Source organism: Melospiza georgiana, chromosome 6 (genome assembly GCF_028018845.1).
Source record: "Melospiza georgiana isolate bMelGeo1 chromosome 6, bMelGeo1.pri, whole genome shotgun sequence".
NCBI classification, from domain to species: Eukaryota; Metazoa; Chordata; class Aves; order Passeriformes; family Passerellidae; genus Melospiza; species Melospiza georgiana.
The window spans coordinates 49,516,485-49,539,262 of record NC_080435.1 but is presented as its reverse complement, the minus strand read 5'-3'; the positions used below and the strand labels follow the sequence as shown (position 1 = coordinate 49,539,262).

Below are 22,778 nucleotides of genomic sequence, written 5' to 3'. Positions count from 1 at the left end.
GCTTCCTTTGTGAACACTGTTTGCAGAGAAAGAAGTATTCAGGTCTGTTAGTATGTTCTAGTAATCAGAAATACCTAAGCTGTGTCACAGTGCAGGAACACTCAGTTTAAATCCAGTTCTCATTTTATTTAGTGGCCTGGAGTTCAAAAGTGGATTGTTCAATGTGTGTTCATTAGAGACTGATTGATTGCTTAACTCTATGAACGTGAGTTTGGGGGTGAGGAAGGCAGAGGAAGAGGAATTTGCATTTCCCAAGACTTAGGGTGTCTGAACCATGTTCCACTTTGGAGTTAGGGTGTAGTATTTAATTATCATACATTTCCCCATCTATTTTTGTTGTGTAATAAAAAGTGTCATTTTCTCCTGATCAAAGACATTGGCAAATGCTGGGACGCATCCAGAGCCATGCACATTGTGAACTGGTTCTGTGGTGGCCACTGGGTACTTACAAGTGAATATGGGGAGATTACCCTGGCAGGTTATTGCCTCTGCAGCCCAGGGTGGTTAAAGCATCCTCTGTCACAGTTTGATGGCCAACACCAGCATTTCCATCTGGAAGACTTGCTTCTTGTTGATAGGGAGTGTATCTATAGAGGCTGAGCTTGTGGTAGAAAGAAGGAAGGTGGATTTTGTGCTAATTACAAAACTGGAACTTGGCAAGATGTCTGGAAGGTAAGTTGTAAGTGGATCTACAAGCCAGCCTGGCCTATTGTGAAGGTTTTAACGTCATTTGATGATGATATCCTAGATTAAATGCTAATTGGTTTGGAAGCAAATTTAAGTGACCTTCTGCTTTGCTTTGGGAGTAATATCCATACATGCAAATCAAGCAGTTTCCTGAAACTATGTAATTATACACTGACAAGTGTTCTACTCAAATCAGCTTCCATGTTTCATAGCTCCTTGAAGTGCCCAGCCCCATGGTGGTGTGCCTCAGAGGATTATTCATAACTGGTTCTACAACAACAGAATAAATAGCATTTAAAGCAAATCAATATTTGCAATCTCCAATTTGCTGTTGAACATAGAGGCTCTTAGGGATTGGCTTCCTGCAGGTGATGCAAACAGTAGTGACCTTTGAGGACATTTGGGAGGGGGAGAAATGGCGTTAGCAAATGCCCATGGAATTTCTAGACTGATGGGGAAGGAAATAGTGCCACACAGGAAAGCAGCAGAACTCCCTTGTGCATTGCAGCTTAACCTTGAATTTTGCCCAAGTGGTTTTTGAACTAGCTTAGTTTTACTCTTTGAGGAATTAGTTGCCTTTGCCATAAGATTTTATGAAGCAATATATCTTTGTGAATATGGAATACTGACTAGGGTGCAGTTACTGGGGCTGAGCCAAATTCTGCCAAATTCTGCTGTCCTCCAGGACACAGCTGTGGGGCAGAGAACTGGGGGGTTATACAGTAGGGTACACCCAATCCTAACAGTACACCTTTTTCCTCTCCACTGGCTTCTTTCCCTCTAAATTATTGCAGTTAATGCCTGTCAGTGCCCTACCTATGCACTTTGATACAAACACTGTGCCTCTTACACCCTCCTTACTGGAAGAATGTGGAAGACCCAGCTTCTGTGAGTGGTCAGAATTTGTATCTATAATTTTTCTCTTATATCAAGGTCTGAGCTGAATCAAAAAGGCAATTCCTGACTTTTTACCTTCCAACATTGCATCTTTCAATTCAACCCTCACAGCAGGCATCCTTCTTTCCCAGTATAGGATTTGTTTAGGGGCCAGCCATATGGTGGGTGTAATTATTATTTTATAATAGTGTTATTGCTCTCTAGCTGCCCAGTAAACACAGTGCAGTTTCAGTAAACTATATACGTAAGTATAGGAACTTTGGACTTGAATGATTTTCTTCACTTTCATATAATACTAGGTGTGAAGGAGAAAAAAAGATTCCATTTAATTTATAGAAACTGCATAAAGTTTATAGAGTCTCTGCAATCGTCTTAAATGAAAGGATTGTGGGAGGAGGGGCTGTACTGAAACTGGGAGGTCCCCAGTGCTGGAGCAGAATAGCAGTTAAAGGAACACACCAGTAAATACCTGTGCTGAACTTTTCCCATTAAATCTGCCATCCAGCATATGGACTGCATTAAGGGGTTGTATGCCTTAGGGATTTTATAAACACATTTCCTCTCCTTTCCTCTTCCCCTTCCAGTTACTGTTGCTTTAGAATTTTACTGAATCAAATAGTGCCCGTTCTGGGGTCATCACTTCCTGGAAAGAAGCTGTTTGCCATAGAGACAAATTCACCTCAGAAACCTGTCTATGTATGCAAGTGCTTTCCTGAATGTGCCTTTTTTTAATGTTTGGTGTGTGAGCTTCCCAAAGCAGTAATACCAGCTTGGCTCACCCATCCTTTGAGGCATATGTGCAACTCCTGATTTGCATCATGGCAGAATTTCTGCAGCAAAATTAGGAGCCAGTGTGTGCTCAGTTTTATGGATGATCTGTAAATAAACACAGCTCTCTTTTGCATCTTTATTTACACTGAAATTGAAGGTTGCCAAAGTGACTGGTGAAAAATATGACAAGAAACCAAGCCTCTGATGAGACCAGAAAACACTGCATTTGCTTCTGTGAACCTTTCTGTGTTTCCTTTTTGATTTTGGTTGACATTGGAAATCTGTGTATCCAGCCCATTTGATAAGGTCTCCTTTTTCTTTACTGAAGCCTGGCACTGCTGCCCATCCAAGCATTCCTCAACATTTTGTACAAGTTTCATGGGTGCCCTGCTGCCTACTGCTAGCTCCTCTGCCCGTTCTGTACACCTGTATTTGAACAGAAAGAAGCATATCTGGGAATAATTCTGGCTTAATCTCCACCCACTGTCAAAGGTTAATTTTATCAGCTCGGTTGTCGAAGTTACACCCTGGGTGACACACAGCACTTCTTGCTGCTCAGCCCTGGCTGTGGGAGTGAGTGCATGGAAACCCAGTTCTGAAGCTGAGGTGCTGAAGAAAGCAAAGCCCAAGAAATATGACACATCTCTCAGTTTATTGTACTTTGAGATTTGTAGGTGGTAAATGCTGTGGGTGTTTTTTGCAGACACTCCGGAGTCCTAATATAATTTACAGTTTCATTTGGAGAGAGCTGTTTCAAATATTTGCACATTCTTCTAAGATATTTTAAAAGAAAAGCCAACAGCAATAATTAGTTTGGCATTTTCTATGTTTTCTATAGCACTTAAAGGGTAATGACTTTTTGTAACCAATCCTGGAGAAAATCAGGTTTTATGGAATAAGACGACTTAAAAGGCCTGAATGGACATCAGTGACAGATGTACTTCATGCTGAAAAGCTCTATTCCACTGCATCAAAATAAGGAAAACAGTTATACACATGATTAGAGGCTGTGACCCTTTGGTTCGAATGATCAAAAAGAACAATATTAAAATTTGATTTACAGAAGCTACTGCTTGGCCTGTAATCAGTCTGACCAATAAAAGCAACCCAGACTTTTTCAGAATGTGATTTCCCAGTAGATAGGTTAGCTGTTTTTGTAGGGCTGAAGAAACACAAAATGGTTTTAAAATATATTTGATATGCTCTATGAGTAAATTGAAATACTAGCATATAACTAGTTTTAATGGGTTTTGTTCATAAATTGCCAGATTTCCTTAATTCAAGTGAAACTTGGTAACCACTTGAGAATAATTGTCTTTAAAGTGAAATATTGCTTTGACATTCTACTTCATTTATATTAAATATATGGTTTACTCTTTTATATTAAAAGGTAAATGAAAGCTGGTCAGTAATATGATTCCCCTTACACTCTTGCCATAGTTCACTATGGAAATGGATTCAGGAAATGGCAGATGTGATTAAAAACTCTTCAGCTGGCCCAAGAGCTGTTTGCACAGCACAGTTCTGGCGAGGACAAGCACTCCTAGTCGTATTGCAATATAAATAAAATGATTCTTCAGCCTGGGGACTTGGAATTTTTATTCTAAATCACTGGTTAGGAGACTGGGAAGATGGGATTTCATGAGGCTTTTCCATTCATAAGAATGAAGACAAAATTGCTGTGTTGGTCCTGTTTCCCTGTGCATGCAAATATATTGGAATCCACGCCAGCCCAATTTGCATGAGAGTGTCAGAGCAAGAATCCTATAAATTGACACAGAAGGGTCAAGCTCAGAGAGAGACAACACTGGAGAGCTGTGCATAGCACATAAATGTTCACCTCGCAGAAGCTGGACACTGAAGATTGCAAAACTAAGAAATTCCTTCCTCCTGCCTTTTAAATGCATCTACAAGTGTACAGCTCATGTCTGGTCAAAGAAATTGAATAAAACACTGAAATTGGACAAAACACTGAAATTGGACCTTATATCCCCTGACTTAGAAAATATTCATTTTATTCACCAAGTTCTCATGAATTCTAACTCTTTTGTGCATCAGTTTTTGAAATTTACTACCAGTTTTCCCTCTTCTGGAAAGTTAAGTGCTGTTTTTTGTTTCTGATATTTCCAGTCGAACGCGAAAATGTCCAGAAGAGGACCTTTACCAGATGGATAAACCTGCACTTGGGAAAGGTAAGACTGACAAACAGTCTTGATATTGTGATACAAGGACATAGCCATAGACAGATTGCAGTTAACTCCTCTAAAGTAGTTAAATTTTGGAAACAAAGTTGACATCTTTGCACATTTTGGGGGAGAATGAGTGGAAGTTCAAAGCCTGTTTCTATATTAATTAAACTTCATCTCCAGGCACAATGAAAGTTTGACTGGCTTTTATCATCTCAGTTGCATTTAAATCTTTAATGCCATTGCCTGTTACCATGAGGGTAGAATTTTCCCATAGAATGCACCCACTTAAAAGCAAATATGGGTGAGGCTCTGAGATGATGTCTGTGTTCTTCCCTGAACTGGAAGTTTGAACATCTAAGGAATCATGGCTAAAGAAAGCTGTTCTTCAGAACCTGTCTTCATCCCAGATCTGAAGATGGAAAACAGTAATTCCTTATCAGTCATGTTATTGGGGGCAATATGATGGGATCTTCACACATCCACTTACATCAGAGAGCTAATGTTTGGACATCATAGCTTTAAGTTGTAATTGTTTCTTAATGGCACCATAGTATGGCTCTTAAACCTAAGATACTGTTCTTATTGATAGTAGATAAGTACTACCTCTCCTGAGTAGTTTGTCATGCACAGAATTTTTTTTTTTTTTTTTGATGTTTAGATTGAAAAGAGAAAAAAAAATCCTAATATTACTGAGACAGCAGCAATGCTTAGTGCAGGATCAAGGAATGAGACCAGCTTCCTGATCTACTCAGACTGGTGATTGAGCTTCACAATGCTTTAGTATGTGCAGCTAAATTTCAAAAAAGTACAGAGTGGGACTAGGCTTGGACTGACTCAGTTTAGTAGTTCTTGAAAAGTGATTGCACTCCAGACACAGTAAAGTAAAGGGTTTTAGAAGAAAGGCATCACATTTATAGTTGCTTAAGTCCACTACTCTGCAGTGAGTGTTTTTGAAGGCATAAAGGGATCCTCCTAAATCTCACTGGAAAATCAGAATAAGGCCAGTTGGAAATGTTTTGACTAGCAATTGCTCCCAAGGGCCTCTCAGAATGAAGACAGTGTTACATGATGCCTTTGTGAATCAGGCTCTAGGGCTTTAAACTAACTGCAGGTTTGGAACTTGTCAGAAAGGGTTGTCAAATATGTGACTGCAAAGAAGGTCTTTGATTTACTGAAGGAAAAAGGCTGAAAGGGTGCTGTTAATTCTGGTGTGCCAGGCATATGAAGTCTTAGAACCTTTGTGGGCAGGTCAGATTTCTCTGGAGTGCATACAAATTTTTTTTCCTCTCTGATTCAACAAATAAAAATGCTCTTGTGAAGAAAGGGTGAAAGCCTTTTGTTTTATTAATGCATTTCCTGGAAGTGGCGTAATAAACATAACCATGTAAACAATGACAACTTCACTGGAGCTGTCTCTAATTTCAGGTGATTCTCTGAGGAGACTCACTGCCTTTATCCTCAAAGAGGGACTTCTTACAGAGTGGGTTCTCTTTTTCAGAGGCAGCAATGAAGTCTTCTTGTACTTCTTCAGGAAACTTTTAGTGTGATCCCACTTGGATCATCTCTTGAGAGGATCTGGCTCTGCTGATCATGGGATAATTTGGAGTAGTCTGAATTTCTGAGTTCTGTTTGTTCTTGCTTTAAGTACTGAAAGAATAGAAAGTGTTTGGGATTTAGTCTTTCAGATAAGTTATTTAATTTTGAAAGGAAAGATATTTTGCTTTCTTTCATGGAGCATTGTTTAGTCTCTTTAGGCTAGATTAAAGACCAGTGATGAAAATGCATGGTCCCAAGTTTGCCAGGAGCAGTGCTGAATCAAACAGAAGTGTATTGCCCCACCAAAGATGAAAAGATTGGGCTCCTTAGGGACACGTGAGTGAGTGGCACTCACTGAGCAGACAGCAGTTGCTGCAGCTGGGACTACCCCTAAGGGCTGAGCTTGGCTGTGTGCCTTAAGTGCACACATCTACCAACACCGCAGTGAAGTGAGGAGATGGTTCCCTTTGGAGGAGTTTGCTGAGAAAAGAGAGACACAATACAAGAAGTTGCTTTTTAAAGTTAGTAGAAAATGCTGGGAGACAGAATGGCACCACCAGGAGACTTTCACATGAGAAGGGACATTGTGGCTGGCTGGATCATGGCCTTATTTCTGCACAAAGTGGTATTTGCTTCTGCTGGACATGTCTTAGTCCGAGGGATCAGCACCCAAGGCCTGGGTGGTTATTTCTCGGGCAGAGTATTTAGGGTTAGAGTCTGTTATGGGAAATCCTGAATCAGTCCTTGTCTGATTTCAGTTTTAGCTCCAACATTCATAGGTCAGAATTGCCACCAATGTGAAGAACAATCAGCTGTCTCTTACAGCAGGCTATGATTTACTTCTTGTATCTCTCTTTTGTAAAATTCTCCTTCCATCTATTGAAGTGAAGGGAGACGACCCATCTTTGTTGATCCAGCATCGAACTCCAATTTATTGATCTCACTCACACACTTTTATAGTGGTGTTAATTAAGCTCATGCATATTGCAAAATCCGAGCTCATCATAGGTCACAGATTACACACCAAACCCTCCTTTTGTTTTCAATACCTGTGGTTTGTTATTGGAACCAAGATTTGTGTTCTCACCCTGATATGAAAGTTCTCAAGGCCTCCATGTTTGTCAACTTTTACTTTCCCAAAACTTATCCAAGGACAAGATATTTACTTGTTATTAAAAACAACCTGAGAACTTCTGCTGTTTACATAAACGTGCCTGAGAACTTTTGTTGTTTACAGAAACAGGCTGTGAGAATTAGTTGCTTACAGCAGCCTTTTACTTTTCCATCAGCTGTATATTTTCATGGCCTTTTTTCCTTCAAGCCATGTCTGAGCAAAATTCTCCAACACCATCTCTGAAATCATGATGATTTATCAAAAAGCAGTGTTTTAAAAACTACCTGGTTTCTTTTCTTCGCAGTGCAAGCCTCCTTTGAAAGTGAAAGACTTGTTTATTGATATACAAGATGGCAAAATCTTGATGGCACTCCTGGAAGTCCTGTCAGGACAAAAGCTGGTATGTACAGAGAGGGAGAAGCCTCCATACCTAGGAGCTGGGTATGTTACAAGCAACAGTGCCTGGATATCCAAGGAATAAGGGTGAATTTGGGCCCATGTCTTGCATAATGTAGTAAGAATTTCAGCAACGTTGTTGTAATTTCCTTATGTTACAGGTGGGTAATTTCCTTATGTTACAAGGTAAATTTCAAGGAAATATGACAATGAGGTGTAAATGGTGTGTGATCAGTGTTAATGTTCCTAGCCCTGAGGGTTTTTAAGGCTTTAATACTTTAATCCTCACACATTCCATTTCGAGATTACCCAAGTTACATTACCAAGAAAACACATATTTGCTGTATCATTTTTTTAATCCCTAAATTCTGTTTTCTATTTTGTCTAAGATCATTATGACACTCAGTAGCTTTTCTGATGCCTGCTGTAGGTCTGAGTTTCATTCATTGATTAGATGAATCAATGAATTAAATTCATTGATTTAGACCATATTAGTAAGACTAATGAAACCTGAGTTTCATTCTGGTATCCTGACTCAGGTTTCATTAGTCTTACTAATACAGTCTAAATCAACAGGGCAGAGTTTTACTAATCAGAAACTTCTTCTCTCCTCCTTTCTTTGTAAGAGCTGTGTAAAGTTCCACATACCAGAAATGGAACTCCCAATGCAAACATAAATGCCCCGTTGACTTTAATGTTTTCTTTCTCCATCAATCTTGTCATCAGAGCTCTCCTGTGTGTGGCTACCACACTTGGGTAAGAGGAGCAGGTGTCTCACCACTGCAGATGCACCTGGTGATGCTCTGTAGTGACTGCCCACCTGCACAGCCTGCAGCAGGAATGCCCCTGAACGTCTGCTCACACATTCAGAGTCAAGGATATTTTAAAATATTCTTGAAGGTTGGCAGAGCTGCAGCAGAAGTAGCAGTGTCTCTATGTGCATTCTTACAGGCTCGAAATGAATTGAAGGGGGAGATACATCATGGTAAACCCTAGGCTATGCTTCCACAGGTCAGGGAGGAGGTGAGAGAAGGGGGTAAAGTCAGCTGGCTGCATTTCTTGTTAGCTGTTTCTGCACATACGGGTTAAAAACACTGTGCCAAAGTGGAATTGCAGGGAGACAGGCATGCAAAATCTTTCATTTCTCCCAAAGTGAAGGTTTTTGCCTCCCACCTGCCTGTGCCTGCTATTAAAACTGCTCATGCTTCCTAATTAGGATAATTTCATTTAATTCAAGACAAAAGAAAATATTTTATTATGAATTTTCAGACAAATCTGTTCCTGTGACTGAACATGGCTGGGGAGTGACTACACAAATAATCAATGTGGCAGGCCCAAGAGAGTGGTAACATCTGGGGAGCAGGAAAGCTGGTTGCTCACCCTGTTTTGCTACACTTGTGTAGTTGAAGCATTCTACTGCTCACAAAAATGGCAATAATTTTTTATAGATAGATTTCCTTAGCTTTATTTTGCCTCAGCGCTTTTAAGCTTTGTATGATGTGGTGAATGATTCCACCAGTTTTAAAAACAGTGTGGCAATTCTTTTTTCTAGATGCACGAATACAAATCTTCAACCCATCGCATTTTTCGTTTGAACAACATAGCCAAAGCACTTAAGTTCTTGGAGGACAGTAACGTGAGTATTTTCAAAGACTGGTCTTGATATTTTCTCTTGATGCGTGCTGCAAGTTTTAATTGTTGCTAATCTGATGTGCTGCATATATACAAGAGAAGTGTACTGCTCAGGAGGCTGTGACTTACCTTAGCAACAAGGCTGAAAAGCCACATGAAAATGCACAACAAGAACACCTACAGAGTCTAAAGCAAGGATTATTTGCTCATTTTATATGTTAAAGTTCAATGGGATTAAAGGATCAGGAATCCAATATTAAAAGAAAATAAAAATAAATGCAAGTAAGTTTTATGATCTGGGTCTTAGTGGCATTACTTCAGTTACACTGATGGTAGATGACTTTCTTTTCTCAGAAGTACTTTCAGTTATAGAAATCATGTATTTTTCTGGTAAACTGATTGCTGCAGCAGCTGATCATGAGTTAAAAGCAAGAGAAAGTGAAACTGGGAACGATATAAATGCATAATTCCAGGAATCAACGCCTTACAGGGATATAATTCCTCTCATAGTGAGTGTTGTACTACCACACAGCATCACTTCCTGCAGTTATAAGTGACCAAGTGTGATCAGACCCTGTAGCTGGAAATGATTCATTCCTTATATTTCTCCTGTGATGGGTTTATTCCAAAGCCCTGTGGAAGTGGCCAGTGTGTTGGTGAGAGCAATGGGGTCAAGAGAAGCCCCAGGCATGTAACAATTCATATACATGGTATCCTTAGATCCTCCAGAAAGAGTAAACAGATACTGAGCTATTTCCTATAAAGGATTCAAGTAAGGTTAAACTTTATGGCTGAGCAGGGATCAGTGTGTGCAAAACCCTGCTTTGTATAGGATGCTCCAACAGCAACTGTGTCACTGTGCTGCTTCCCTGCACTGAGCTTAGCTCCTGCTCCAGCAGCAGGCCTTGTCTTGCAGGAGAGCTGCTACAAACCCCAGTGCAGGAATGAGCATGGTGTGAGGTCTCAGTACATCTCTTGTGACTTTGTAGGTGTGGGAGGTTTAACATCCTTTGCCTTTTTCCCCAGGAGAGGATGTGAAAGGTCAAGAAGTTGTCCAGTAACTTCCAGGTGTTCCAGGCTCCCTATGGAAACTCCATCAGTAGGGGCTGATCTGGCCCTAAATGTGTACGTCTACACGTCCTGCTGTAGAACTGCTAAGAAATATTTTACATATTCCCATATTTCTTAACAGTTTCCCAGTTGATGCTTTTTACCCAAATCCAGCTAAGGCCCACTGGCAGATGAGGTTATTTCTCTCTGTTGGTATCAGCACTTGGCAGAGCTGCAGCTGGAGCACATCTGGTTGCCAGGACCTCACTAGGTCCTCAATCAGAAAGGCTAGGGAGGAGGAACCTTGAATTCAGGCAGCTTTTTAATTAGTAGTGCTAAAAACTACTTTCCTCTGGATTTCCTGTTCCCTTAAAAGTAAGCAGTCAATATCTTCTAGCGGAGTATCTCTTCTGGGCTGGGTGACAAACATAAGCAGCAGTAAGAGGACAGAGCTCACATTAAGCAGTGAAATGATAAATGTGACTTGCTCCCCATCTTGGAGAAACTGTTACTCAAATGTACTAAGTCCTAAAGGTTTCCCCATGCCAAATACCTTGGAGCTAGCAAGAAATCTGATCCTTGAAATATGACAAGTAGAGGTGTCTTCTTGCTAAGACTGAAAACATTGTGCAAACCACTAGATAAAAAGTCATTTTGCTTTCCTTTTTTCAGCTTAACCAAACCGGTTAGTGAAGGGTGGTGATATGTGTTGGCAAAATGCCTTGGCTGCCAGGAGCTTCAGGGTTAGACATTAGAGCCCAGTGGGTGGAACCCGGCAGTGTCTGTGGAGCTGGGGCAGCAGGGTAGAGCCCTGCTGAGTGATTCAGCGTGTCCGGGACTCTCAGAGATAAATGGGCTGCTGGGTGCCATGTGCAGCACTGACAGCTTCCTTGTCTCCTCCCTCCTCCGTGACCTTTGCCAAAACCAAATCTGTGTTGTCTGAGAGAATAACATCCTGGTGTTATCAGCTGGAAAAAACCTCAGTGTGGGAAAGTCTAGAGTTTGCTTGGATTAGGCAACCCTATCCGTTGCTAACTGATTTAATCAGAACTCTGTGACAAGCTGTGTAAGGTGGGATAAGGAAGGAGAAAGGAGATGCATAGAAAAAAAGAAGTAAGCAGATCTTACTAGGATTTTAGATTTTTGTATGAGAAATTACTCTCCTTTTTATGAGTGGGGTCCACTGGAGGGGGCCCCATCTTCCTCCATTTTTGTATGGAGGAAATGCATTTGTAGTCCCAAAAATGCAGAACTGAATTCACTTCTGTTCTGCAGACTATACTGGGGGCTTCAGACACGAGTTCCAGGAGAAGGGTGATTGTGATCAGGGCAAATTTTCATTAATACAAGATTGCAGCATTGCTTTTTTGTCAGTGGCAGCAGTGGTAGGGACATATCAGAAGTCTCAGTGCATTTTTTGCATATACCTTCCGGCTTTGAATTTGGCTCTGAATTTATGATCTCTCCTACAGGTAAAGCTTGTTAGCATCGATGCAGCAGAAATAGCAGATGGAAATTCCTCTCTGGTCCTTGGATTAATATGGAATATAATCTTGTTTTTTCAGGTAATAAAATTTGAATACTTTAACCATAAGTAATCAGTCTTCATGGTATCCATCTATTCCAGCTGAATACTGATTTTTAAATTGGTTTTAATCCTAAAGAACATAATTAATCATACTAAACCTGAGCTTTTCCCCTCCTAACATACACTAATTTTATACTTGCAGCTGCTTTCATTTTACTTCATTGGACCTATTTTGATGTAAATTGGAGACAATTTAAACCCTCATTTAACTTGGACCTGAATTAGAGCTTCAGATTACTACTTTCCCTTCTTTCCTGTGCCTTCTCAGGGTTCTGTTCCAGATTCCCTGGAACTGAACCAATGTCCTGGGTATGGTTCCAGGTCACAGTTTATTTTCAATAACCTTTACTGGATTTGGTCCAATGTGGTGGGAAATTCCATTTAGAATCACTGTTCTCTGGAGACTTACTCAACACAGCAAAAATTCCAAACTGATATACATAGTCATATGAAAGATCTCAAAGGACCTGGAACTGATAACATGTATTTGAGCCTGAAAATTGATTTATCCCCAGGCTGAGATTAAAACTGCTCCCTAACCTACCCATAGTTTGGAAATTACCTTCTAGACAATCCCAAATTCTAATGGACAGAGAGAGATGGAGGGAGGGTTCTGCAACTCTCATGAGACTGTGAGGCCCTTTCATTCTCTTGGTCTGATTTAAAAAATGGCTATAAGGTTAAAAACATGATCTCAAAGTTGCACTGGGGCCTCTCTCCCTGGCTGAGCTCCTGAGGGTGAGCAGTGCTGCACAGAACAGTTTGGCCAGGCAGACTCACAGGCAAAGATGGTGTGAGCAGAACCTGCCACCCTGGCAGCAGAGGGCACAGGGGTGGGGGGACCTAAAAGCAGCAGAGTCTCAAAAGTCAGTGCTGGTCAAGGACAGGAGGGCTGCTGCAGGTCACCATTTCTCGATGAAAAATACTTCACTCAAGCAATTCCTGTGAAGAGAACAATTCATTTAAACTAACTTTTCTTTCAAGGACATGTTTCTTTGCATTTTGTTTAATTTGCACAGTTTGGCCTGAACTGGGAGCTTGCTCTTTCTGTTGCCTGGGCTGCTGCTGGCTGTCATGCTTGTAAATACAAGTTGAGAGTTAAAATGAACAGGTTTATAATTATCACTTAAAATTCAGCTATGGCACTGATCCCTTTAAAGTTTGCATGAAAACAAGGGCACGATGCAGCCAGTGATAAAGCAGAACACTGTGTATTTCACCTTTTATTACAGATTAAGGAGCTTACAGGCAACCTCAACAGGAACTCCTCCTCCTCCAGCCTGTCCTCTGGGCCCAGTGGTCCAGAATCAGACACATCCCCCAGCACTCCCAGCGTGGAGAGAAACATGTCCATTACAGTGAAGGACCAGCGGAGAGCCATCAGGGCCCTTCTAATCTGGGTGCAGAGGAAAACCAGAAAGTAAGCTAACAAACCTTGAACAAAACAGTGTCTTGCCACCTGCCCCTCTGAAGCTGAGTCTCTTTTCTCTGTCCTGCCCCATGGGTGTGTTGCCATGTGCTGTGGCTTCTTCTGCTGTTGAATTTGGGGAGCACAGTGTCTCTGAGGGGGGTGTTTCACTATGACCATGTGTTCACAGCAGCCATCTGACCTTGAAGGCTGCTGCTGGCTCCAGAGTTTGAGTGTTAAATGTTAACTTGCACTAACCTGCTTGGTGCTGTTTAAAACAGGATCATTTTCTACTCCCCAGACCCCAGCTTTCATGCAGTCTCTTTGACATCTGATTAAAGGTCAGGTATAAGCAGGGGGTGAACTGAAAAAATAAATGTACTGAAAGACTTCATCAGCAGCCTTTTAAATTAAGCAGTAGCCCAGAGGAAGCTTCTCTGTGTATTCCAGAGTGCCTTGAAGGACAGAGCCCCTACCAGAGTCCCTCCTTCCCCAGTATTAAAGAGGGGAAGGGGGTGAAATTTAAGTCACTTCTCCTGAACTTGTAACATTTGAGTGGATTTCCAGTGCACAAGACATCTCTCTCCCCTTTAATAAAAAGTGGTTCTTTCACCAAAGCATTTTGTGTAGAAATGCTTTGTCTTGGCAGAGTTACTAACAGGTTAAAAAACTGTAGTGTAAGATGTCTCATGCTCATGCAAATGCTTGGGGTGTATTTTACATGTATTGTTATTTGAAGTAGTGACTGGCAGAGAGTTTTTATTAAAGAGAGTATGTGTCAAAGTTACCTATACAGGTTGGTTAGCTGAATATTTGGTTTTGTCTCTGGATTTTTATCTTGCCTTTGAACACAAATTTTCTAGTGTTGAAGACAAAAATTTACATCTTAAATACTTGGTCCTGTGGACTGCATCATCCCTTGGTTATCTCCAGGGAAGCTAAGGGTGCTTGCTGAGCAGATAAACTTGCCCCCTGTAGTTCACTGCTGCCAGTGCAGACCATAGAGGAAGTACAGTTTTAGTCCAAATTAATGCTGATGTGGTTATTAATAGGTGGAACAAAGAAAGTGAGGAACTGAGAAGTGAAGGCCACAGACTTTTCAGCCCAGTCAAAGAGTGCAAATTGAAAAGATCTAATAAGAGAAAATTATTCTTGCAACTGCAGTATTTAAAACTTAATAGCATCATTGTAATCCTGTTATCTCATGATCTGTGCAGAATTTTCTATTTTGGGGCTGTATTCCATTGCAAGTTTGATGGCTGTTTTTCCTCCAAAACTTTGGGCATCTAACACTCTTGTGGTTTATGCATATGCTGACACCATTTGCATTTGGCAGTTTTTCTGCTATAGAAGGCCAAGTACACAGGAATGTGAATCATTTATGCTTATGTGTTTAAATATTTAAATCTTGGAACTTTTCCCAAGCTATGGCATTAAAATGCTGGAGAGCAACAAAAACAGGAATCACAGAGACATTTGGTTTTGTGAATGTTAAATGTGGTTGCTGAATTCTTAAGGGCTTTGTTTTGACTAACTACTTCCTACAAGCAGGTTGGTGTCAGCTATTAGCCACACCAATTCAGTTTGTGAACCCATGTGTTTTCTGAATGTATTTCTAGATGCTGAAATCCAAAAAAATATCTCAAATATGACAAGTGCTACTCAGCAACCTTACGTTTTAACTTTCAGGAGTCTGAAAATGATGATGCCTTTACTTTGGATTTTGTAACAAACCACCCATGTAAAATGGATGTAATTCTGTTTAGGTATGGCGTTGCAGTCCAGGACTTCACGAGTAGTTGGAGGAGTGGCCTTGCTTTCTTAGCTGTCATAAAAGCCATAGATTGTACTTTGGTAGACATGAAGCATGCACTGGAGAAATCAGCACGAGAAAACCTGGAGGATGCTTTCAGCATAGCACAGAATAAACTGGGTGTCCCTCGGCTCCTCGAACCTGAAGGTAAACATGTCAGCTTTTTTGGGAAACACTCAGTCTACACTGAATTAATGAATATTGCCTTGTGATACATACCAAAAACCCAACAGTGATTAGGCTGCTGATGGGATCACTGTGCTGAGCTTTTTGAGAAGAAAAATAAAAACGGTCAGTGGCTTGTAATTGTATGCTTCCAGTCATATTTGTAATTGCATGCTTCCAGTCATTTGTAAGCTCCTTGAGGTCAAGGATCCTACTGTGGTTTTAGCTATGTACACTATGCCTCTGTTTAGCTATGTTTATAGCTGGTCCTGGTTCCTGCTTAGATGCTTTGTGACATCTGCACTCATAGAGGGCATCAATTGTTGTGCTGAGGGGTGTCTCAGTGCATTAGCAGTGTTCTGTAACACCGAGGCTGCAGACTAAATGTCGCTCCAGGATGAGCGATACGAGGCTCCCATACCAGGTAAATGAAGACATACCCATTCAAATGCATCTGCATCTCCCAGTTTTCCCTTTGCCATGCATATATACACACAAGTATTTATACCTGTAAAGCTAAGTGTGCATGTGTATATAAAATACATATAAATGGATTTCATGTCGTTCTTTTTACTGAACTCTATGAGACCGGCACTAGGCCTTGGTGTCATGATTGAAAGCACAATTGCACTTTCATCACCTGGTAGAAGACTGGGCCATCCTGCTAAAAATAAACCTCTATATTGTCACTCAACAGCAGCCAACTGTCTACTGACAACAGCATGAATGGCAGTATAAAAGTGAATGAAAAGAGAGCCCTGATCGGGGTTCAGTATGTGTTTGGAAATAGGAAGAAGTGAATGTGAATGGGATGTTGAGAACTCTGTCAAGTGCCATCAGCAGTGAAGAGCATCTCTCTTATCTGTCAGAAAAAAGAGAAGTGTTTGTAGCTGTTATTTCTGTGCCCATAATGGCAGGATAAATGTCTGACAATCTGTTCCTCTGCAAGAGTGTTTCAGAGCTGTGTGTGCTCAAGCCCCTCACGTCTGTCTCCACAGATATCATGGTGGAGTCCCCCGATGAACAGTCAATTGTGACATATGTGGCACAATTCCTGGAGCACTTCCCGGAGCTGGAAGGGGTATGTGTTTACTGCTGTGTCATGTCATTTCTTTAATTTGCCTTGGTGTATGTAATAAAGTCAGATTTATTTTCTAGGTTTCTTTTTAGCTATTTAAAATAAACAACAAACCTGGGTTTAATTTTTTCCACATTTTTGTTAAATCCAGTGAAATGGGCTTTCATTGGTGATTATTAAAATGCTGAAGGTAGAATTGTGCTTTTATACATTTATATTCAATTGTAACTCTTAGAGGTTAGAATTGGTTTCATAGGAATCTACTACTTTGCTATATTGGTTTTAAATAAGACTGAAATTTATTCCTTTATCTATAATGATTCATTGGACTTTGAATTTAATTTTTGCTTCTATCCTCTCAAGTTTGAGGGCCATGATCAGTCTGAATTTAGCATGTATGAGACACAAGACCCCAAAAGCTGAATCTTGTCAATACAACAGTAAAAAGCACTCATTACAAGCATGACACAAACTGCAGGACTTTGATGCAAAAATAAAGAATTGAGGATTAACTAAGGGTTGACAGTGGCAAGAACTGGCAAAGGCCTTTTGAAAAAACAGGCATTTTCTCTCATTTCTTGACTGAAGGTTACAATTGGCATATATTTTGTAGTTGATAAAATTGGTGGGCATTACTAAAGCAATTGGAATTAAAATTATTATATTAATCTAATAATTATTATTAGATTAGATGAGCAATAAGATTGGTTGACATTAAAACTTGTTGACATTTTTATGAGCAAAGTTAAAAACTATCTTTCTTTTAATAGAGCTGGTATTTCACAGTGGATTTATTTGAGCTGTTAGATTTATGTTATTCCCAGGGTTTGGGATTGTGTCAAAAAGCCAAGTCAGTTGTCTCCACAGGTGCAGCAAGGAGAGATAAATACATTAACAATTGAGGAGTAGGCTTGTCTGCATTCTGATCTTCCTGTACAACTGCCTTCTTGACATTGAGCTCTGTTCAAGGCACTTGACTTGCCAAATTAGTTTTCCTACTTTCAAAATAAGTGAGTTATTAATTGGCAGTTCAGAAGGTAATGGACTGAAAGACTAGGTATTTATTCTTTCCATTGTGTTTGGGAAATGTAAAATGGTATCTGAGCTAGGATTTGTCTTCTAATGGTGTATCATCACTTACAGGAAGACTTTACAGATCCTGACAGGGAGCTTCCAATTGAGTCCACATATGTCCACATCAAAGACACACCGTCAGAGAAGGAGGGCAAAATCTTGATTTTAAGTGAAAATGAAGAAAACATGTATACTGTTAATCATGAGAGGAGTCATCCGGCTCCTCCAAAGGTCCATATTCATGATATCCCTGAGAGAATCCCATCAGAAACCATTTCTGAAAATTGTAATGGGAAACTGAGTCAAGTGTCAGGCGATTTACAGGAAGCATCTGAAGAGGAGCCTCAAAGGCCTACCTCACTGAAAATTACAGGACCTGTAATTGAATCCAACTCCTCTTGGGAGGTTCCAAATGATAAATTCACGTCAGGTGAAGAGAGCATCTCTGATGATCCACTGAAACAAAATGATGAGCTTTCTCCAGCTGTTCTGACAGATCAGAAAAATTCTGTCGACTCTTTTGAAGAATACTCTGAAGAATTAACTAAGGAAACCCCTACTGAATATGACAATGAAACCAAGAGCCTTTCAGCCAATACTTCTTCTTTGAGTCCAGTATCCTGGACTTCTGGTATACTTACAGATGATTCTATTAATAAAGTTGAAGACAGCAAACCCCAGTCTTCAATTATTTTACCAGAAGATTCATCAAAACAAGAAGATACACAGAAGTACATTCTCCACCTTCTAAATAAGGAACTAGAGACACTTTCACAAGATGAACATCCAAAGGAATCACCTGGCCTTGAGACAATAGAAACAAACACTTGTTCACTGAATGATTCTAATCTCAAAAGCCAAGCACTATCTACACAGCAGGAAACATCTGATGACTCTCTCTCAGATATACCTAAAACTCCAGAGGACCTGGACAGCTGTGATGAAGTTGAATCTGCAGCTGAAGTGGTATCCAGTTCTTCAAAAGTATCTGTGATACCCCATGATCTCTTTTATTATCCACATTATAATGTTCCCATATCAGCAGTTCTGAACGCTTACCTGGAGCCTTGTATCGAAGGTTATGATACAGGAAATGAAAAAGCTTCTTCTGAAACAGTAACAGATGTTTTACATGACGAGAACTTACCAGAACAGGACCATAAGGAAGATGCTCCAGAGCTAGACTTGGAGAATAAGCTACGTACCCCTCCATCAGAAACAGATACTGAGAACAGCGAGGAGGAAACTACAAAAACAAGCAGTCACGCGAACTCTTCGGATGAAAAAGAAGTGCCATTACTAGTAGATGAGTTAGAAATAGAAGAAGATGCCAATAAGGCCACCGACCATGAAGTTTCCACTATTCCACAACATCCTGAGGTATTTTACTTTATTACCAGCATTTCTTTGTGTATATATGTGGACTTAGCAGATCCCAGTGGTTTTTATTTGCTTCCTTTTGCAATGTCTGGGGGAAATACTCAAAATGTACCTAGTTTCCTGTTCCATTACACTGTTTGCCACAGCCCCCTACTGGAATGAATGGAATTGCAGATCCCTGAGAAGATCTGACTGTAAAAGAGAAAATAAGTTCTAATACTAATGGTACTGCAAAAATGTGAATTTATATTATGTTTTAAAATAATTTGAGGCTTCTGTAATCCCTATGCATAAAAGATTACCTTAAAGTACAGAAAAATGTGACTTTTTATTATGTTTTAAAATAGAGGTTTCTGTAAAATCCTTAGGCATAACAGATTATCAGACAGGGTATTTCTAATAATCTGCTATGAGATTAACATAAATTAGTATTGCTTCTAAAGAAAGGATACAGGCAATGATAATTTTATCTCAATCCAAGTAAGTTTGCCTACAAAAACTTAGAAAAACAATTTGAGTAGGCTATGTTACATGGATGAAATGAAGGCTTCTCTGCACTGGAGGAGGAGAAAGAAATGGATACTTTGGGGGTATTTGGTTTAGGCAGTTTGCTCCTGCATCTCTTGCAGATAACCAGTTTGAAGTGCCTTACATGTTTTCCAGCACAGTAATTTTTGACAGCATTTTTCAGGAATGAATGTCCATTTAATGCTGCTCTACATGTTGCTTGAACATGTTTTTGTCCTGACTCTAACTAAAGTAATGAAGTCAGTTTGCTGTTAACTTGAAGAACTAAATGGGGGTAGATTTTAAAAGGTCCAGTGGATTGCTTCAAAGAGCCATGTCATGACTTCTTAATAGAAAGATCTGACTTTCCAACTGTGTGTATGTATGCTGAACTGATGATTCCATGTATCACTAAAGATTTTCAAGAAATTAATTTATTTTTTTATTTTCTTCAGTGAGACTTTAAGTCTCATACTATCTGCAATTGAGTGTCTAAGTAGGCTGCACCACTAAGATATTTAGAAGGGTGGGGAATCAGTCATGTTGTCTAAAGCAAAACATTTCCTCATTTCAACAGGCCATAGTAGAACATCTAAAAGATTTACCAATAGCCATAAAGACACCAGAAGAAAATAGTAATACAGACGAGGAAGAGAAAAATATGATTGAAGAAGATTTTCAGATCTCAGATGTTGCCATTACTAGTCTATCACAAGATGACCTGGAAGAAAATGCTGAATTCCAAGAATTTACCAGGTATTTCACATTAACTTTGTCTCAAATACACTTTACTGGTCTTTTGAAACTGCCCTGTCCATTGGATGTTTGTTGTAGTCTTGTTTTAGGAAGAAGTATTTGGATTCATTGGCTTTTTCCTGTGTTTCTCTTAAATATGTTGAGTGATTCATTGGGACTTGACTTGACTGTGGTACAAACTTTGCCACACAAAACCCAAGAGGAAGCCCAATGCATTTTGAACATGGAAGTGTTATTATTGCTTTCCTAACAGAGAGACTATTTTGTAATGTAGATGAAATAGTCCGTGTGCATTGTGACACTTTGTGGAAGCATGACACTGACTGACTTCAGTAGATACTTTTTGGATGTTTTTTTCTGGTTATGAACAAGTAAATGAGGTGTTGGAGAGAAAATAAGATGAAGAACTCATGGGTCAAGGTAAAGGCATTTTAATGAAAAGGCAAAGTCAAAGGCCATGTGGAAGAAAATTAGAAGAAGACTAAAAATTTTTATTTATTGTCTACTTCCCATCAGCATGGCAATGTCCAGCCACTTCCTGGGAAGCAGAGTGTTGTAGTGGTTGCTTCAGAAGACAGATATAAGAACAAGTGTGTGTGTGGGTCTCACTGCCCTTTGGTCAGTTTGGGTCAGCTCTCCTGGTTGGGTCCTCTCCAAGCCTCTTGCCCAGCCCCAGCCCAGTGCTCTAGGGAAATTTAACTGCAGCCCAGGCAGACCCTGGACAGAGACACTCAGCTAATTTTGCTTCATTTACTTCTGGTTTTTCTTATGTTCTAATTTATTCTTAGGTAATCTATTTTATGGGACATGAACTGTAATTTGTTGATGCTTATTACTGGAGCACTCTAATGAATTTGAGAGTTTGCTTAGAAAAACCCCTTGTCCCCTTCAAGCTTACTGTTCCCTGTCAGTCCAATTTTTTATATCAATGGCCATAAAACTTGGGTATACTCTCAGTTAAATGTCAGTGATGTCAAAGGTGCAAAAATGCTCTCAGATACAATATTTTAGAAAAGATTCCTTTTTGAGAATATGAATTTTTTATTGTGGGTCAGATTTTCTCGAAGCCATTTTTATCATGTTGCTGATAAATTCCAGTCCATATTCTAATACATGCAGCAATGCATATTTGTGGTTTTGTGTAGCTTAAACCTGTCACATCCATTTGCAGTGTCTCTTTTAAACTTAACTTTATGAATTTAAAAACTTTGCTTTTACATACAGAAGCAGTGACAGTGATGCCAACTTTCATCTCCGAAAAAGGTTTTCTCGTAATGCTTCTGAGGAGGTAAGTGTGGACATTTATTTATTGCTGTTTCTCTGGTTCACTCAAACTCCAGAAGTTCACACACTGTAAAAAGGCCTCTAACTGTATCAAAGTCTTGTGGCTTCTAATAATTTTAGTGCTAAAACCAGGCATAGTTGCATAGTTTCAGAACTCTCCTAAAAACATACTAAACTTTAGGCAAATTCACAAAGGAGTACCTAATACTACAGTTAAATCTGTTGTAAATTTAAATCTTACTTCAAATATATACCTGTATAGCTGCAACATTTTGCTTGTTTGAAGCTGCTTTTGTTTGCTGCTCCAGTTTCTTTTAGTTTTTGCATTCTCTGTATAATGTTGATGCCCTGGTCTCAACACTGCAAAAATGGTGGGTGTCTCCTGAAAAGCAGTTTCTGCAAAACTGGGCTCTGGTTCTTTTCCTCACAGTACCAGTGTATTATATTATCAGTAGCAGCAACTAACCCTAAAAGAATTTTAGTTGTAATGTGAAACTGCATCCCTAATGACAGATGTGATTCACACTGGCTTCTTGAGAGCACACAATACAGCTGAGGTCTGGATTTTTATTTTTAAAGCTAAAAGGAAGGGACAGCATCAGCAATCTGGGCATGCTGAGCAAGGACAGGAATATAGCCTTTTTTCAACACAAAAATAAAATTCTGATCATCTTGGAGTTTTTAAAGAAATGCTGCTGCAAGTGTTTGGTGAAAGGGAGGTTTCACACAGATGCTTTAGTTTTGCAGTACTGTCAGAGCTACTAGAAATACATATGAACAAGGGGAATTTTATTCAACTAATGAAAGCAGTTGAAAGCAAAAAAATCTTATTTCACAACTTTTTTCCTTTTCTGTGTGTGCACCAGACTGCAGTGCTGGATCTGCTGACGGAAAACATGTTTATAAGCACACTTTCCTTTTATTTGAGGAAACATTAGATACAATTTGCACAAAATACAGTTACCACCTTTGTGAGATGCTGAGTTTGGTTGTCTGATCTGTTTGTGGTTTGTTTAAGGAAACCTATGGTGTAAATGAGCAGAAGATGACAGATATGGATGAAAATCCATTAATCATTGGGTGAGTGTTTCTGATTCAGACTGACTTTTGCAAGGAAGCCATAACTCCTAGCTACTACTAGCAGTGATACAAAGGGAGCTGGAAATTAATTGCAATGGTAGCAACTGTCTTCTGTAATGGCTCAGAGTCCACATTTTGCATAGGTGTAAGACACAAAATTTCCTTATTGCTCAATCTGTCCCTTGATTGAAATGCCTTTGATTGACTTGAAAGATTCAGCTGTCTCAGCAAGACTCTGAGCATTTTCCCCACATGGTAGATATTTCAGGCTGGGAGAAGAGTGGGACAACTTCAAATATTAGCCCCTCTGGCAGTGATGACTCTTTCCAGGTTTGGAAGACTGTCAAAACAATGTTTAGTGAGATCAGTGCCA

The 22,778-nt window shown here is 39.8% G+C and overlaps 1 protein-coding gene across 2 annotated transcripts in view; it reads left to right on the top strand.

Annotated features, from left to right (window-relative positions):
• Positions 1-22,778, top strand: part of CLMN (calmin) — a 76,400-nt gene that overhangs the window by 45,818 nt on the left and 7,804 nt on the right. The window contains exons 2-12 of one of the 2 annotated variants that reach the window (XM_058026078.1): positions 4,486-4,547; positions 7,499-7,594; positions 9,143-9,226; positions 11,745-11,837; positions 13,093-13,280; positions 15,035-15,228; positions 16,245-16,327; positions 17,468-18,778; positions 19,863-20,041; positions 21,269-21,329; positions 22,344-22,405. In XM_058026078.1, the coding sequence (XP_057882061.1) occupies positions 4,486-4,547; positions 7,499-7,594; positions 9,143-9,226; positions 11,745-11,837; positions 13,093-13,280; positions 15,035-15,228; positions 16,245-16,327; positions 17,468-18,778; positions 19,863-20,041; positions 21,269-21,329; positions 22,344-22,405 (2,413 nt within the window). Of the gene's footprint in view, positions 1-4,485; positions 4,548-7,498; positions 7,595-9,142; positions 9,227-11,744; positions 11,838-13,092; positions 13,281-15,034; positions 15,229-16,244; positions 16,328-17,467; positions 18,779-19,862; positions 20,042-21,265; positions 21,330-22,343; positions 22,406-22,778 lie in introns of both variants that reach the window. The other variant, XM_058026077.1, reaches the window with a different exon arrangement.